We start from the raw sequence: 19,349 nt of genomic DNA, 5'->3' as shown, positions 1-19,349 counted from the left end.
CAGCTATATATAAACCAAATTACTTGTAAATTAGAACTCTTCCTCTACATCTCTTCTTTTTAAAAATAGCTTTTGCATCAAAACTAGTGACACTGATGTGTAGAGAGGGATCTATTTTTGTATGGTGGTGTCACATTTTGTGGTAAAACATTTAATCTTGAAGTTTTTGGTGAGTATCTATCTTGTCATTCTTCTTTTGACAGTGAATGCCTTTTTGGATTATTTGAATAATCTAGGGATAGATTGGCACTCAGGTACATGAGCAACTTCTACCTTTTGCAGTCACTTCCTTCCACACCTTGTGTTTCCTGCAGAAAATTTTATTTAGGAGAGGAACGAATATTTTGTATTGTGCCTGGGATTGCTTCTGCTCACATCCTTCATCATGAATCTTCTACCAGAGTGTTCTTACTGTAGAATTTTGAGGAGGCCTTACAGCATGGTAGGGACCATGACTTGTTAGTGATGTTCATACAGTTTTGCACTGACTGATATTGAGGGATTCAGGAATTGTAATGCAATTTGTTTACTTACTTACATTTTCACGTGGTTCAGATTGGAAGGGACCACAGTGGGTCATCTGGCCCAGTCTCCCTGATCAAGCAGGGTCATCTGAGACCTTGTGGCACAGGATTGTGTCCAGATGGTTCTGGAATATCTCCAGTGAAGGAGACTCCACAACCTCTCTGGGCAACCTGTTCCAGTGTGCAGTTACTGCAGAGTAAAGAACTTCTTCCTCATATTCAGGTGGAACTTCCTGGGCACCAGTTTCTGCCTGTTTTCTCATGTCCCATTGCTTGCTACCACAGATTGGAGCCCAGCTCTATCCTCTGACAGCAGATACTGATAGACATTGGTGTCTGTCATTGGTTCCCTTCTCAGTTGTCCCTTCTTGAGGCAGCACAGTCCCAACTCCCTCAACCTGTCCTCATAAGAGAGACTCCACTCCCTTAATCCTCCTTGTAACCTCTGCTGGACCTGTTCCAGGGGCTTCATGTTTCTCTTAGACTGAGGAAACCCAGAACTACATTTGATGAAAAAACATGTCTTTTATGAAAGCAAGGATGATATAGGTCATGGTTTCCTTAATTTTCTTAATTCAGCTTGAGACAATTGTCTCCTAATACTCAGAACTTCAGATTCTGGTGGTGAACTGTACTTATAAGTATTTATGTAATTTATGTACTTATTCTGACATACTACAATTGACAGAAGTCAGGTGGTTGACACTATAAATGCAGCCTGCTCTCTGCCATTCTGTTCTTGACTGATGCTGCTGCTGTGGGAGGTGTGAGTGTGTGCCTTTGGAATCAGCTTGTAAAGTTTGCTCATTTTTAGCTCAGGTCATCGTTACATACCAACCAAGTTAAGCAAACTGAAAGTGGTAGTAGTTCTGAAACTGCACTGGGTTTTCAGCTGTCCCTGCCTTCCAACCAATTTTGCTGCTTTCTTTGGTGGCTAAGGAGCAGACAACCCACCACCATCCTGGTCCAGCTGCCTCATTCCTTTTGTCCATTACCACATGAGAGTTGAAGAAACCAGTCTGAAATGGTGTAGTGACTGTGGAAGCTGTGGGAGGCTATGGGTTAAAATTGAAGGCAGCAGTACATAATCACACAAACTTTTGGACACAACAGTAGAGATTTTTCTCCTCATTATCCTGTACATGCAGAAATTTTGAATTGTGAACATGAGTTTTTGCTTTTGCTTTAAACTAGAGAACTTGGATTGTGATATAGTTTGAGGTCTTAAACTTTTAGCCATCTTGTGTCATTCTCTGAAGTATTCATTACTTGGAAAAATGCAACAATACTGCTTGAGAATTATATTTAATAAAAATAGCTCAAACCATTTAAATAGCATTTTTAAGCTCCATGTAGCTAGTTGTAAAAGTGAATGATTAGAAAGAATTGCTTAACATTTTTAGTAGCCTTTCTGTTAATAAAGACCACTTTCTAATACAAATCAAAAATCATTGTAAAATAAAGGTCTGATATCCTCTTTCTGAATTTTTGGATGTTGATTATCTATAACTACTTGAAGAATAATCTAGAGCTATTGACTAATAGTAACCCTGAGTCCTGAGCTTTTCACCTTCAGAGGAGTAAGCAAATGTGTGGTTTGAATAGTGATTTAGAAAGTAAATGCAATGCTTAAATGGGCACAACACATAGGAGATGGTATTAAGTCTGCAAACATACTTTTTTGTGTTTTTTGTTAAGGATTTTAATGTGCCAGAATTTAAAGTTCTGATAGATGTAAGTGGAGCTGTAAAACTCAGCAGTTAAAATAAGCATTGCAAAGTCATATGTCACAGAAAGTCTGTGCTGAAATGTTCACGGGTACAACTTGAATGTGTTTGCTTTGTTCTGTTGACAAAGGTGACATTTTGCTCTTGAGGAAGGGACTAGAGCAACTCAGTTTGAAGCCAAACACATTTTATGCACAGTTAATCTGTTGGTGTCTCAGTGCTGGGTGTTGTCTTTCTGCCTACCTAAGGTGCTGCTTCTTCTTCCTCCCCACAAATCCATCCATCTTCCCCTCTCATAGTCCCTGTGTCCTTTTCAGGCAAGGTCTGCTGACCACTCACACAAAGTTAGGCCTATAGTGAACTTCAAAGCACTTGAACAACCAGGACATGGCAAGGAACACAGGGATTAATATTTTATAGCACCTCAAATAATACATCTGAAAAGGCCAAACTGTGTTTATACCCAGGCTCAGTTATGCTGGCACAAAGCTGCTTTTACTGGCACAGTTTATTTTGCTTGACAACAGGTATGAGCAACCAGCAGGGTTGTCCTGGCAGTACAGACAACAAACCCTCAAGGTGTAAACAGATATAGGAACAACTTGGTCAGCAGAAGAGCATATTCCCTGCTGTCTCCTTTCCCCTCTACCCCTTTCAACTACTGGCAAGTTTGGAAGGATAGCACTGGATTCCTGGGGATAGCTGAAGATTTTAACCTTTTCTCATCAGTGTAGCTGGATTTACATTAGGCTTACACTTTGAGTTAAAAACACAGTGACTTTGTTTGTCCAGTGCTATATCAAAGAATGTTAATTTTTTTATCCTTATTTTTTAGTATTATTACTGCATAGAAAAACTGGTAAAGTTTATTATTTTTTAGAAAAGTTACTGAAAACTACTAGCAAGTTTTGTTTCACTTAAGAAACCCAATACTTACAGTCCCTGAGAAGCCAACTGCCACTCCTTCACTCAGTTCAATCTGACTGGAAATTCCCTTTCTACACAGCTGGTTGCTTTTAGTTTCATAGTGCGTGCCTGCCTGGGGTAGTTAGAATAATTTTTAAAAGGAATTTTCATAAGAACTCAAAAACTAATGGACTAGTTTTGTTTCGGAGTTGAAGGAGCAGGGGTTTAGTAAGCAAAGAGCTTACTAAATAAATAAGATCTATGTGTTTAAGAAAGAAAACTAAATAGAAAAGCAATTTTGCTTGAGGTACTCCACCCTGTGAATTAGGCTTGCTTATGGAGACAAATACTTCTACTTCCTTGATAGGTGGGTGGAGTTAGGCAAGTGAGAGGAAAGGAATTTAGGATCTGTCTAAGCAGACCAGAATGAGCAACTCAATCAATTGGCTCTGGAGATAATTTAGCATTTGAACTTCTCTATCTCACAACCTAAGGACTGACCTGGGATTCAGTATGGTTTGCACAGTGTACTGCTAGCAGAGTGCTACTACCAAAATGTAAAGATTGTCAGTGTTACGACTTCAAATGAGATAAAAAAATTTTGTAACAATGTGAGAGAAAATCATTTATATCCCCAGTGTGACAAATGTTGACCATGTTGATTTGACCCTGGTATATATTGTTTTAAAGCCTTTGGCTTTGCACAGTTGGACTTGTGCACAGTGTACTTTGTTTCCTGGTAGAATTCTCAGCATGCAATGAGTAAATGAACTCAGAAGCATTACTGCTTAGTGAAATATTACTCCAGGGCAAGTATTCCAATTTCTAGATCCCTAGAAATTTGCTGCTTTTGAGTATTAGCTTTAGTACTCAGGGGGTGCATTTATAATGCCTGCATTAATTGTTAGTGATTTAGTGTGAGTAGGGGAAGAATCTTTCATCATTAACTGCAACATTTTATGATTTAACTGCTCTGGCAGCAGCCCTGCCGCCTCTTTGTAGCACTAACCATGGCAGAAATGAAGCTGCCATCTCCTTACTGGTTATAGTTCATAATTTGACAAAATAATTTAAATCTTTCTGGTTCAAGCTAAAGCCACAAAGGTGTAACAGGACCCTGAAGCTCATGGGAGTTGTGTGTACTTCTTTCATAAAGGAAATAAGAAGTGAGAAAAAAGAATGGTCAACTAGGAGATTCTGAAGTTGGGGTTCTTTTTCTACATTAGTTGTTTAGGCAGTGAAAATTTATTTAATAAATAAAATATAGAAATTTTTTACTTTGTGTAAAAGGCAATAGCCTACATTTTGATACTTAATTATTAATTCAGCTATGGAATGAGGCTGAGATAGGTTTGATTATGTGATGGTTTCTTCTTCCTGCATTTTTTGAAGTAGAAGTTGTTCCCCTTCACATACTTAATCTCTCATCTCTGTGGACAAACTGCCTCAGTTTTCCAGCAATTCTCCTCAGTGTAATTCTCAGAATAATTGCCCTGAATTGCAGTTTCAAGCTGGGTTAGATGGAGTAGCAGTAATGTGCTGTTAAAATGGCAAAGGATGGCTGTACATAGTAATAGCAAATATTAGTATTGAAAAGCTGGTCACTTCTTTCTTCCTGTAGTTCTTCTGTAATTAAATCCAGGTATTCAAATCACTGAAGAAGTCTGCTACTTTCTTTTCAAGATTTTCTGTATGTCTTTGAGCCCATATTTTGTCTTCTGTGAGATCCTTCAGAAGTGTCTCATCCTGTGTCAGGCCTGCATATGGCTTGGGAAAGAAAACACTTCATGGTTTTCTCACTTGTCAGGCTAATTAAGGAGTTCTCTTCAACCTGCCTCCTGGAAGATGTTACAATAGTGATCATTAAACAGAATGGGTTTGTTATTGCTAGTTGGTTTTATTACTTTGAGGACAACAGATAACCTACATTCCATACGTTAGGTTAAATCTGTCTTCCTGGAGCATGGCAATTTGCAACTTCCTAACATCAGTTAGAATTAACATACTTTATGTGCCTAATTTTGATGTATTGTGGTTTGGGATCACTATAGAAGAATCTTCTATTTCTCTAATAAGAAAATACTAGGAACTTTTTATAGGGGGAAAATCATAGTGGTATCTAAGTGCGTGACAATAACACATGAACTGATTTAGCAGGTTGTTGATGCTCTTCTGAGACATTGACCTAGAAGAAGGAATGTGATTTTTATACACCGTAGGTCAGAGTAGAGCAGGTACATTTGTTCCATTTGCAAAACTGAACAATAACTTCAAATATTATAAATACTAAATTTGTGAAATAAGTACATAATTCCTTGCAAAACAGAGAAACAAAAATCTGTAGTTTTTTGAAACTCCTATAATAGAGTTTCTAAGGAAGATGGACTGTACTGGAGAAGTTTGTGCGTACTGATGAACTGCAAGTTTTACTTTAGAGTAATATCTTCCTCAAATTTTGTGGAAACAGTTTGGTAAGGTGTCTGCAGTTAACTGATCTTATTGATGGCATGTAGGTGGGAGGGAATATGAACAATAAATTACTAAAGAAGAAATGCAGGCTAGGATTTTTTTTTTTTTGTCTGAGCTGTTATGATAATGGAGTGTAAGTTTCTTGAATACTTTGTGTGTTACCTTGGTATTTTTTAAGAAAGGAGGGGAAACCAGCACTGGAGCAATATATACAGCTATGCCTTGAATTAAGGATGTGGTAATACTTTAACAGTCCTCAAAAGCCGAGGTTGTTTTGAACGTGTGTGAGCTGCTCTCTGCTTTAGATTGGACTTGGAGTTAATATGAGGTACAAAACTTTGCTCTGGAGAATGAATTACGAAAACAAGTATAATTAGGCCAAGTATATGCTGCCATTTTTTCTGGCAGCACTGGCTTAAGCGCCTCCTCGTTTACCTTACATCAGCTCGAAACTGGTTTGCAGTGACTAAACAAGCACCTGAGCCAGTCCAAATGACAAGGTAGTGGCACAGCTTGGCAGTGAGAGCTGGGAAGGGCAGGATTCATGGCTGCTCTGTGAGCTGGCACTGCTGCCTGAGCTCGGGCTGTGCTGGGAGCAGGAAGGACAAATGGTGCTGGTTCACAGAAGGTGCTGTCTTACACAGCTGCTGTGTAAAATATGTTGGTTTGGGAATCAGAGAACCCACTGTGCTTACCACATAATTAAATAGTACATGAAAAATCAGAATACTACCACAAGTACTAGTTAATCTATAGACACATTTGTTTCAGAGCTTGCACTTGATTTTATTTCCTGAAGATAGCTTTAGTAACTATACAAAAGGATGGAGAGATTGACTTTCAAGAAAGATCATTTGAACTGGTGAAAACCGGCATGGAAGTAACATCTGAATTTCCTGAAAAGAACTGGCTCAGTGGGCTCCTAGGGAATGGCTACGTTGAAGATAACTGAATCCTTTATAGCAAAATTTGAAGGCAGTGTGTTTTCCCTTCCTTAGACATGAGCTATTAACATGTGGCTGGTATTGCTGCTTTACTAGATGCAGGAAGAAGAGTATTTACAAACAGAGTGAAAAGACTTGAAGAGCATCACTTTTCTAAAATTTATGTGATACAATTCAGTAGTATGCACTTAAGTGGACATCGGTTACATAATATTAAATGTAATGTGTATTTTCTGCGGACATTTGTTTATAAATATCCTTTTGCAGTTTGAATTTTGTGTTTGCTGATACAAGTTTTGTATGGCTGATGTTCAGTTGCAGTTCTTATGTGGTCACTGTCCTGCATTTCCTTGTGCTGTCTTGTCTGACTCCCATTTGCAGATGCTGCAAAAATGTGGTTACAAGGGGCAATGATTGATCAAAATGTTGGGAGGGATAAGAGGCAGATATGCAGAGAGAAGAAAAGGGTGGGGAAGAGCAAATAAGCAGAAGCATGTTTGTTTCTCCTTGCCTGTGACTCACTTTTTTGTAACATAAGAATTTTCAAATTAAGAAGAAAACTAATTCAAAACAAACAGGAAGCAAGGAATAATTACCTCTGCACTGAACCATGAGAGGGTTCGGTACTTTCAGACTATTAAATTAACAAGCTAATTAATTTGATTGGCTTTTAAGCATATAACTTACAAAAACTATATTATATACTAGTATGTTAATAGGTACCCTTCCATACCATGGAGGGTATTATTTAGAGTACATTTGATTATTAATACAGTCAATGTAGTCATAATTTCTTGAACTATCCATAATTTATGTTTACCTTCATCTATATCACCTTATGACTGATTACTGTTTTCTTTTCCTTCAATTGAAGATTTAAGGCGTATCTGTTGTGGGGAGGGAAGTTTTTCGCATACTGCATTTCATTCTTTTCACATACTGCATTTAATTTCAAACACCTACCTGAGCTTTCCTGTGCTGACATTCCCCTTGATTACTGAGTCCTGTGTGCTGGACACAATGGAATTCCAGCTCTGTGCTTAGGGCCACTGTGTTAGGCCATATAAGATCCGTATCATACACTTGGAGTCATTTTCCAGTAGAAGATCTGAGGAGCCCTGGTGCTGTGCTCTCACTCCATTCAAAACCCATCTTTCCCCTCAACACTATGGTTTTGAGCTATGTATGAGGTTTTTTGAGGCATGGGATAATAGAGGCAATTAAAAGCATGGGAAATTTTGCATGGAATGCTGGTAAAACACAAAGGTCAATTGCTTTTGTAAGAAAAAATGGGAATACGTTCAGTTCTCTGAACACAACATCTTTTCCTCCATCTTTACGCCTGCTTTAGGACTCGATGAGATTCTTTATGAGTGCAGGAAGCCAGTGATTTCTGCCATTCCAGCAGGTTCCTGTAGTAGCTCTTGTTATCTTCGAGGAGTGAGATTGACTCATTCCAGTAGTTACACCTGGCTGTCAGTAACATTCTGGTCCCCTCTTTCATGCTGTCACTGCTCAGGTTGTTAGCCAGTCTCTCTGGTCTTCTGCTAGTGATTCATTTGTAATCTCTTAGATGCAGCAGTTTTCGCTACAAGTCTTGTGTCATAAAAGCAGTTTCAGATTCAGTAAGTTGCTATTAATGTTTAATCAGCTCTACAGAGGAGTATTTACACAAGTTCTTGAAATTAAGTTAATGATGTAAACTAATGTTGCTGAGAAGTAAAAGCATCCTGATTTCCTTTCAGTTTCACCATGGTCTTTAATTGCAATTTCTGGATTCAGTCTTCTGCCAGAGGTTTTCCTTGTGCCTTCAGTAGCCTTCCCTGCAGCGTGTTTGTCATGCAATACTGTTACCTTAAGTGTATGAGCAGTTAGAATTTTTTGTGTATTGACCAACTTAAATATGAATTGTTACATGTGTGTGACAAAAGGTGTTGTGGCTAATGACATGATCCTCTACTACAAGCAGTAGTTCTGGTACACTTTGTACCAATTCTTTACATAGTGTATGTGCTAGAATTCAATCATATGTTAGCTCCAAATCAAATACAAATACTTCTTGATAATGGGAAGGTGTTTCATCTTAATGAGGGTGTTTAGAGTTTGATACATTTGTTATCTTCTAGAAATGAATTTTATATAAATAAAATTTTACTTGTGCTTCTATTTCTTGTCTTACTTTTCCCAGATATTTTACGGTTCGTTTTGTTTGTTTTTTACAGTTCTATCTTCAAGACACTAAAAGTAGTAATGGTACCTTCATTAATAGTCAGAGACTGAGTAGAGGATCTGAGGAAAGCCCACCATGTGAAATTATGTCAGGTGACATCATCCAGTTTGGTGTAGATGTGACGGAGAACACGCGGAAAGGTAAGGGTATGGAACTTTTTTTTTTGTTTCTTTTCAAGTATATTTATTTTGAACATCTTGTTGCAATCCAGTATTTAAAACTAAATGACATTCCCATTGTAAGAAAATAGTTTTGTTTTGATTTTTGTTATTTCTTCCCTCCTTTGTGCTGGCAGTGAGCCCTGTGCCCATGTGGTACCTGATCAAGAAACTTGTCTGTTGAAAACACAGACTCTGTTTCTACCCCTACGCGCCCAGATGGACTGTTCTGGGTTGTTTCCATAGCCTGCCTTCTTCCCTGGCTGCGTGGCTGCTACTGTATGCAGGGGAAGTGTAGGTCTGGAAAAGGAGGCTCAGCTGGGGCCACATGTTCGTCTATTGCCTTACTTAAATTGACCCACAGCAATTTAAAAAGTGCAACACAAGCATGTGTGTGTGTACTGTGTTGGGCTTTTTGTGTTTGGATTTTATTATTACAATTACCTTTCTTTCAAGCCCTTTGAACCCTAAGGTTCAAAGCTAATAGTGTGGCAGAGGTATGAACCTGAATTTCTTGATCAAGTAGTCATTGTAGGTTTGAAACAGGCCAGCTTAATTCTTTCAGAATACCCACTATTTCTGTGATGACTACTCATTTTGATTTCTGCAGGTACTTTAAAATGAGAATAGAAAAAAGTTGCTAGCTGACAAATGAGATGATAACCTTTTTGTTTGGTTTTTCTTGCTGTCTTCTTCCTGGTATGCATGCTCAGGAGATCTTGTATTATGGCAATAACTCTGTATCTGTATTAATTAAAACGCAGCCTCTCTCTTTTCTTTTGAAATTGTATAGTAGTTCAGGAACCATTTCTTTATCTTTCTGGAGACTGGTCTGTATGGGGATTATCAGATTGTAATCAGTTTTGTCAAGACTTTTTAAAGTTCCCTAATGGGTCTGCTGCTTTCTGTAGAATCCTACCTACTCAGTACTACACAGATTTGGCAATAAAATGTCAACTGCCATTACCCCTTTACTACTTTTCTGAACAAGACCTTTATAGAGCTTACCTTTAAAGAGAAGTGTTATTAGAGAAGAATGAAAGAATAATATTAAATTGGAAGGCTGATGATAAAGTTCTTTAAAACAAGCAAATAAATGAAATGTCCATCAAAACAAACCTCTTGCAAACCAATCCCTCTGAAGCCCAACAAACCAAATCATAGTACAACTGGAGAATTTCTTCAAGTGCATGAAGTGAGCAAAACATGATGGCACCTGCTCTGTTAATCATGAATTTTGTTTTTAGCCAGACAGTGTTGTAATTCTCAGAACTGAAGTATCTGAGGAAGGTTAATGATTGTCTTTAAAGAAAACACTGTTTAGTAATGGTGGTGATGGTACTTTGTCATGGAGAGTTTTTGAAGCTTTAGGATTTTTGGATGATTTACTGTGGTGGAGGTCTCATCACTTCTTTTACTCTTCTCAGAAATGATCTTGCAAAGATTCAACTCCAGGATGCCTAGCTGAAATTGCCTGGGAGTTATTTAAAATGTTTCCTTGTGAAGTAATTGCAAACATTTATGAATACTAGCAGTATACATGAAAGAAATCAAAGGAATACACTGCACCACATAATGAACTTGGAACTGTTCATTTGATGAGATGCTGTCCTTGCTAAGAGAAGCTGAATTTCTTCAAGTGTATTTAGACTAAAACAAATTTTATTCTAGCATTTACTTGGAAGAAAAATTGGATTTGACTAGTTTTTATCAGCACATTGCAGTTAGTTCATGGAAACATTTGCGCAAAGTTCATAGTAAGCAAATTCTTGCCATGAACTTTTGCCAGTAGTAGTTATTAGCTGTGGTTTTATGTTAGTTTCACAAAGCACGATACATTACACAAATGCTTGTGACCTGGCATTTGTGTAATGAGTGATCAGATTATGCACTCTTCCTTGTCCTTTTCTCTGGCTTTGGACATGGAAGCCGTGCTCGGGTTGCTCATGAATATGTTGAGGTCGCTAATGAGAAAGAGGATACAAGTTTGCTTTCCTCCCTCCCTGCTCCCCCAAGCAGAGAATGAAGATTGTATCATCACGAGGTGTTTGCCTATGAATGCTGTTGGAATGCATATAAACATGGGGTTTTCACCAGTTCCTTTCAGTAGTCTTAGATGTTACTGTTAATCTAAACCAGTCATGAAACAGGAAAGTAGTTTTTAAATTGGTGATTCTCTTTAAAAGCACTTTGCACTCTGGTATTTACATAATACCTTACTTGCACAAGTCATTTCAGCAATCTACTGTGTGTAATTATAAGGTAATGACGACAGAACGAGTCTATTTGCCTATGTAAATTCTGAATTTTGTCGGTATTGCTAGAATATATTTATTTTATTGTTCAGGCTGTGTTTTAGTAAGTAATTTGCTTGCAAATGTGATCTGGATTTGGCTCATTAAAATAGTGGCATGTTCAGTATGTGATTTTTCAGGTTATCAGGTATGAGCACCAATTACTGAGTCAGAGTCAGTAACAGGTCCTGGAGAAGTGTTTGCATCCCTCCTGCTTCCTTATTTGTCCACTTGCTGTATTACTGACAAGCACAGGGCCTAGCCATTTCCCCTCCTTAATACGATACTTACCTATTAACATCTTACTGTGCTCTTCTCTTCTTTCTACTTCTTTTTCCAATTACAATGGTTTATATTCTTTTAGCACTTTCTAAATTTCCTGCTCATGCCAGGGCTTTCCAAGATAACTGGTGATACTGCTCTGTATGGAAAGGAGCAGCAGCATTGCAAAGCAAGGTCAAAGAATACCAACATAATTTAGTTCAAGAGCAGTTTATGCATTTTTTTCCAGTCAGGTTTAGAGTCTCTCATACATCTGTTCTGTCATGGCATGTTTGAGGGAGGTCATGCAAGTGGGGAGCCCAGTGTGTGCTGTAGGGCAGTGCACAGATCCCCGAGGGATGTGGAGGGCTCCTCAGGGCTGGATACCACATTAATGAGTGAAAATAGAAACGAGATCATCATTGGCAAATTGTTTGTCTAGGAAGCCAAAACTGAGACAAACAGAAATGATTTTTGTGTTCCCATTGTGTTCTAGTGCAGCAGAACCTGTCGGGGCTCAGGGCAGGTCTCAGGGGTTTTGGAGCTGTGAGATGTGGGGCAGCTCTGTGTTTTGGAGGGGACCAGCAAGTTTGTGGCTCAAGTGTGGGACAGGAGCAGGGTTTTACTCTGTGGAGAGAGCTGTGAATGTGAGGCAGATGTTTGACACCATGGAGGCAGCAGGGGCTCTGGGGCAGCTGTTTGACACCATGGAGAGAGCAGGGGCTGTGGAGGGAGAAGGGGCTGTGGGGTGGCTATTTGACACCATGGCCGGAGCGGGCTCTGCGGGGCTGTTGTTTGTCACCATGGCCGGAGCGGGCTCTGTGGGGCGGTTGTTTGACACCATGGCCGGAGCGGGCTCTGTGGGGCGGTTGTTTGACACCATGGCCGGAGCGGGCTCTGTGGGGCGGTTGTTTGACACCATGGCCGGAGCGGGCTCTGTGGGGCGGTTGTTTGACACCATGGAGGCAGCAGGGGCTGTGGGGCGGTTGTTGGACACCATGGAGGCAGCAGGGGCTGTGGGCCTGTTGTTTGTCACCATGGCCGGAGCGGGCTCTGTGGCGCGGCCGTTCCCGCTCCGGGGCGCGCGCGGGCGGGGCGGGCCCGGCGGGCGCGGTGGCAGGCGCTGGGGCGCCCCCTGGCGGCGGCGGCGCGCCATGCCGCGCGGGAGCGGCGGTCCGAGGTGAGTGCGATGGAGAGCGGGGTGAGCTGCGGGGACTGGGGGTGCCTCGGCTCCGTGGGCAAACCAGGGCTTGCTTTACTGCCTTGTCTTGTTAATTCCTCTAAACAAATTCTATAGACCTGAATTTAAACCGTTGCTGCTGTTCCGTGCAGTCAGTACTGTGTTTGTGTTTTCTATGTTGCTTTACCTCGGGTTTTCTCCTTATTTTTCCAATTTCAATGAACTGGTGGCTAAAGGTCGTACTGCAGTTTGGACATTGTTTCCTTTCTTACTATTTTAATTGTATAAGTTTGTCAAAATGCTTGGTACCTTTTCCCAGTCACTATTTGAGACCTTTTTCTAGATGCCCATTATATCTTCATTTGGGCAGAAATAAAGCTCCTGCAGATTTTAGGAGATTTTTCAGTCTAGCTGTTGACAGAAAAACTTCAGAATTATGTAATCTTACAGCAGACCTACCTGATATGTGACCCAAAGGTAAAGCTGTCTGTTGATATTTAATGTCAGATATGCTGATGTTTTCGTATTAAAATCACTGATTTCCTCTTAAAGAAAGAATTTTACAATACGAAAGCTCTGTATTACAGGGTACAGCTAATATTGCTAATGTATTTTAAAATGTTTTTGCAAACTGCATTTATTCCATTACAAATCAAGACCCCCAAACCCTTCAGTTTAATCTATTCTGCTCTGGCATGTAAATTCAATACTTTACCAGGTCAGCTTGAAAAAACAAGCTGCTCTAGCCAGAAGAATACATTTCCGAAGCATTTGCTAAATAAAGGTTAAAACCAGATTGTCTTGGTTGGATCATTTCTCCTGTATTTTTAGATTCTATTGAGGTAGCTTCCTTAAAGACCTGTCTTATTTCCCTGGAGTATTACCAGTGTCCTAAAACGCCCATTGCCCTTTTTTTCAAAGCCAGATTAACTGTTTTACTGATATTAATAACTGAGAAAGAAGAGCAGCTGTTTGTATGTTAATGGGTGCTAGAGGTATGGTGGTCCATGATAGGTGACCTCACACTCATTTGTATCTCACTTGTGGCAGTGCTTTGGGAACAATGTACAGCTGTCCTTCCGTGTATCTGGAAATAATTTTTACTTCCCAATTCATAGAACCATGCAGGGGAAAAAAATCAACCAAGACACACATAATTTGACTGTTTGCAAAGACTTTGAAAATGGTAGCTGTAACATTTTTTGGAACATTGTGTAGAAAGTTTGAACTTGATGTATGAATCAAATATTGCATTTTCTATCGCTTGGCAAGTTCCAGATCTTGAAGTAAGTGTAAGTGGCACAAATTTAATGTGTTACCTTTTAAGTCCCTGGATATGCTTGTCAGAATCTTGTCAAAAAGGCAAAAAGAGCTCATTATTTTGTTTGTATCTCTGCATTCCCGTTACCTGGTGCAGGTAAGATGCATTCCTCTTCACTCATTTTTATCATCAAAACATTCACTTTTTTAACTTGCAGTAAAGACAAGTTTCAGGTATTGCTGCACATGGAAGAGTTGGAACTGGAGCTGCTGCACAGGCAGGACTGAGTACACAGCATAACCTCTCCAAGTCTGTAATGATGGAGTTTCCTTTCTCCAGAGGAGGTTTGAGAAGGCAGACCCGTGGTGCTTGAAGGTGTTCATGTCTCCTCCTCTTTGCTTGTCTCAAAACTTCCTTGGTTACTATAACATTAAGCACTGAACTTAATTTTAAGTAGTAATGGATCATGATGACTTAGTATTTGTTTCTTTTCAGTTACCCATGGATGTATAGTCTCCACAATCAAACTGTTCCTTCCAGATGGAATGGAAGCTCGATTGCGATCAGAGTAAGAATGTGTACCAATTTTGTACCAAAATTCAGCTACTGTATCATGAGGATTGGATGGATATTATGTCAAATTATCATGGGAGCAGTTTATTTTCCTGTGATCCTGCAAAGAGAGTAACTGAGTGCATGGATCTTTTGCAGGCATTATGAGAAAAAAAAAAACCCAATTGCTTGTTGTTTTTAGTAATTAAGACAACTATGAAGAATAAAGAAGTTCTCTAAAAGAAGAAAAAAAATTAATATGTAGTCGGACTTTTTTGACCATGGTTTACTCTGCTGAAATGGATGTTGGAAACAGAAGTATATAGAGAAAAAGAAAGCAAATAAGCAGATTCTCCTGCCCTCTTTGTTTATTTGTGATTATTATTTTGACTCTTTTAAATGCACATAGACTTGACTGAATTGAAACTAATGGAAACTCAGATTAATATTGACAGTGTTTTCTGTGTATATGCCCATTTTTGAGAAATTTTCCGAGAGTAGTAGAAAACAAAAACTTTAACATTTTGTTTGCACTGAGTGCTAACCACAAATGGCATAATTTTAGTCATCTTTTATTATCAACAATTTTGTGGGGTTTAGTGCTTATTTAAATATTCTTTTATCATTAGTATTCAGAACTACTTGTGTAAAATTTTAGGGTATCTTGCTTGCTTGTGGGAAAATATGTAAAAGTAAATTACTATAGAAGATTTTCCATATAATTTAATGTCCAAATAAGAAATAGTAAAAATGTATGGTGTTATACTTTTAGTTTTGATGAAAATGTCAAGTACAACATTTATTTTGTGTCCACTTTTTTTTTTAGTGTTATCCATGCTCCATTACCAAGTCCTGTTGACAAGGTAATTCAGTAGTTTGCTGGTCTATGCCTTATTCAGACACATGCTGTTTTCAGAATTGTTATAAAGATAAAAAAAATAATGAATTCTGTTCAGTAACATTCAGTAACTGTCCACTGGCAGTTTTTATCTGGTTTAATATTTTGAGTGACATTTAAGGTAGAGGAGTAATGCAGTATTATGGTGTATATTTGAAGGTAAGTTGACTTTTTATATTGTGGCACCTGAAACACAGCATTGGAACAAAACCATTGGTGTCAAGATGGCTAATTTCCAGGTACAAGTTGACAGAATAACAGATCTTGCCTGATTTAATACTTGATGTTCTGTGGGACCCAAGAATAGCTCATGATTTGGTGTGAGGATGAGGTCTGTTTTCTTTGTATCACATTTCCTGTGGAGGAGAAGCTGCTCTGCACAGTCTGGAAAGCGCTGTTGTGGTCCCAAGGAAGGCTGAGACCAAACCTCTCTGCCTCTCTTGTGTAGCCAGAGTTGCTCACTGTAGAGTCATGGAGTCAGTATTGTTAAGTGTAATTCTTAAACTCAGTTTTGGTAATGTGGGAGACTTGTACAAAAGCTGTTAATAGATATTCTTTTGAGAAAAGTGATTAGGAATTGATTATTTTCTAGTCTCTGAAATGAAGGATTAACTCAAATAGGTTCAAATTGGAGTTTTATCCTCAAAGAACAAAATTTCAAGAAACTCTGAAAACTTATTTGTGAAACCAGCAGCTTGAGGAGTTTAGAGACCGTGTTTGAGATTTCAAGACTATATGTGTGGCTTGGATCCAGGGCTAGGGTAGAAATCCTGAGGAGGGACTACAAATGTAACTGTGGGAAAATAGTTAAAAATTATTTCAGTGTAGGAAGCCTACAAGAATTAATAAATAAATAGATTGGCTAAAATAAACTAAACCCACAGAACAACCCCCCACTTCTCTCCAAGTGAAGAACAGTTTGTTATTTTCAAAGATAATACTTAATTCTGAAATAGATACTTATAAAGGGAGATGATGATGATCACTTGTAGGTCAGCAGGAAGCATGCAATCGTAATATGTGTGATGATACTGCGTTGGAAGCCCACAATTTGTGTTTGTCCTTAATTTAATGGCTTTGCCTTTGTGCCCCTTGTTTCTTTTTTGTCAGTTTAGTCTCAACTGTACCAAAAGCTTTAATCTTGTTGTATTGGTGGTTCAACAACTTGTGCAGAAACACAGTGGGGCCCAAGCCCTGAGCTTGGAAGTTCTATGATTAAAAAAAGCATAAATAGTAACAGAACAAGAAATGAAGCAAAATGCTATTACTGGATAATCTGAAGTTTCCCTTTGTGACTAGATTTAAGTGAATTTTGCATTATTTGTATATAATGAAAAATCCAAAACCATTCTGATTCTTACTTATCTTCTTTTTCAGGTTGCTGCTAACACTCCCAGTATGTATTCTCAGGAATTGTTTCAGCTTTCACAGTATCTACAAGTAAGTTTTCTTTTAAGGGCATTTAGTTTGGCTGAGTATTTTTGTTCAAAACAAATCTTATCCTGTGGCTTGTATCTATTGGAAACTACAAAGGAAGGGAGGGTGCTGAGAGCTCCTCTTCCTCACTGGCGTCACCAGCCTTTCTGTGCCTGCTTCTGTGTCAGTTTAATAGGTGTGCTTTTCCCAAGATTTCATGTCACAAAATAAGACTTCTCAATGCCAGCACATTAAACTCTGTGCTAATAGATAAAAGTAAAATCTTTAGTTTACTAAAGTGATAAAATCAGCTTTCTGGGGAAAAAATGAAAGCTTTTTTGCTGGTGAATTCTATCTAGGTTTTACTGTGTATAAGTTCTACTGCCTGGTTTTATGTGATAATGGCAATTTTTATTTGTTCACATCAAGACTTTTGAGATAGATACTATCTTTATATGTATTTGCTGACATAGCAGGAAGGAGCTCATGCAGATGCTCTTTCTTTGGAAGCCAAATACATATTCACTCACCAATCTGTTCACCCTCCATATCCTGGAGTTAACAAAAATGCTCTTCTATCTTCCTCTCATAAATCAAAAATCAAACAAAAATAGTAGTTCTTGCTTGGCATTTCTCTTCTGTGACCTCATTTGAGGACAAACAACTCATTGCATGGAAGCTGCCAAGCTGTCTTTTGGTGTCTACAGTTTTGTTACTTAAATTATTGACAAGACAAAGTGTCTTTAAGTCAGGAAGAATAAGAGTGTGTTCTCAGCATATGCAACATAGCATGAAAAATGAAGGGTTTAGGAACCTGAGGTTGTAGGACAGCATTTTCTAATTAAACTATCCAAATAAATTTGTAGATGGATAAAATGGAATGGGCTTATTATGGTTTTGAACAAGTCAACAGTGTTTTCTACTCACATTTCCTTTTTTTTATTGTATTTTGGGATCTCTTCTGTTGCTCCTGATTTCCTGAGTTGTTCTAGCTGAACTGACTGGTGCCATGCTCTCTTCACAGGAAGCCTTACATCGGGAACAAATGTTGGAACAGAAGCTGGCAACCCTTCAGCGATTACTTGCTGTCACACAAGAGGCTTCAGATACTAGTTGGCAGGTATGTGCAGGCTTCCTTTCCTTATGGACTGAACTATGCACTGCCATAGAAATTTTAGCTGTTAATGAGGGAGAAAGCAGCAGAAATAATAAAAACTTTATGGAGATGCTCTAAAATGTTTAATGAATTTAATGGTTATGTACCTTTGAAATAGGTATTAGCAGTAAGTACTCCAACAAAATTCAGGTCTAAAGCAGAACTCTACTGGCACTACATTAAGTGTGTAGTAATTTTAAGGTGATTCTTTTTTTCTTCTAGGCTTTAATAGATGAAGACAGGCTGCTATCAAGACTAGAGGTTATGGGAAATCAATTACAGGCTTGTTCAAAGGTAAGTAGTTCACATAAAGTCAAATATTAGGAAATCTGAAAGGCAACTCTTTTCAAGTGTTTTGAAAGCAGCTAGTGGGAAAGCATTTGGAACGTAAACTTTGCAAAATGAGGTTATGCAGCTTTGATAATGTGAGTAGAACAAAAACTGTACACCTGCTCTGTATTTCAAGGCATCTCAATAACTGGCTGCTGTTTTCATTGCCCATGTCCTATCTGATACTTAGAGTATGTGCTACCCTTGTTGTTGTTTAGGCCACTATGCCTGCCTTGGATTTTAATTTTTATTTTGTTTCTATTTTCTCTCAACTACCTGTATTATAAGAACTTTTTCTGCAGGTTCTGTTTAAGGTCTTTGTTCTGGGATCTGGTTTGTCCAGTTCTATGTTCCCTGGGCTTGATGTTGTCTTAGCAAAAAAAGCACCGTAATTTTCCTGGGATCAAAACTCACCACTGAATGTGTGCTGCCATACATACACTTCAAAAAGTAACTTTTTATACCCAGTCATATCAAGAATCTTTGATCACTGATTTGTGCATAACATTTTCTCCTCTATCGGAAATTGTTAAACATTTTTTAATAGAACAGGTTTTCTCACAATCTAATTTATTTAATGAGCAAAACAGTAATTATTCTGTTCTTGAATTGTTTTGCATGTGCAGAATCAAACAGAAGACAGTATACGAAAAGAGCTTATAGCATTACAGGAAGACAAACACAACTATGAAACAACAGCCAAAGAGTCCCTGAGGCGGGTCCTTCAGGAGAAAATTGAAGTGGTCAGAAAATTGTCTGAAGTGGAGGTACTGAAGTTTCATGCCTGGTCCTCTGGAAGTGCTGGAATAGTTGTAATTAGTTCTGTTTAGATCCCTGCTTTGTTGCTGTAATGTGTCAGTATGTGTTGTGCTCCTACACTTGTAGGATATTAAGTAGTAGTGTTTATTTCTCCTACTGGACAGGACTAAATTGTTAAACCATTAATGAGAAACTATTCTTTCAGCTCTTCCCTTTTCTCCCTCCCTTTCCTAATTCATGATGCTGTCTTACAGAAGTTACTGTGTGTGGCACATACACAGGGA

General features: G+C 38.6%; 1 protein-coding gene across 22 annotated transcripts in view; it reads left to right on the top strand.

Moving 5' to 3' along the window:
* The window catches only part of LOC117002548 (sarcolemma associated protein), a 92,415-nt gene that overhangs the window by 22,987 nt on the left and 50,079 nt on the right, over positions 1-19,349 (top strand). For all 22 annotated transcript variants that reach the window (XM_033071781.2, XM_033071800.2, XM_033071793.2 and 19 more), the window contains exons 2-8: positions 8,793-8,940; positions 14,450-14,522; positions 15,333-15,369; positions 16,782-16,844; positions 17,845-17,940; positions 18,199-18,270; positions 18,933-19,073. In XM_033071781.2, the coding sequence (XP_032927672.1) occupies positions 8,793-8,940; positions 14,450-14,522; positions 15,333-15,369; positions 16,782-16,844; positions 17,845-17,940; positions 18,199-18,270; positions 18,933-19,073 (630 nt within the window). The remainder of the gene's footprint in view (positions 1-8,792; positions 8,941-14,449; positions 14,523-15,332; positions 15,370-16,781; positions 16,845-17,844; positions 17,941-18,198; positions 18,271-18,932; positions 19,074-19,349) is intronic.

This window comes from Catharus ustulatus, chromosome 13 (assembly GCF_009819885.2).
Source record: "Catharus ustulatus isolate bCatUst1 chromosome 13, bCatUst1.pri.v2, whole genome shotgun sequence".
NCBI classification, from domain to species: domain Eukaryota; kingdom Metazoa; phylum Chordata; class Aves; order Passeriformes; family Turdidae; genus Catharus; species Catharus ustulatus.
This window is presented reverse-complemented; position numbering and strand designations above follow the sequence as displayed.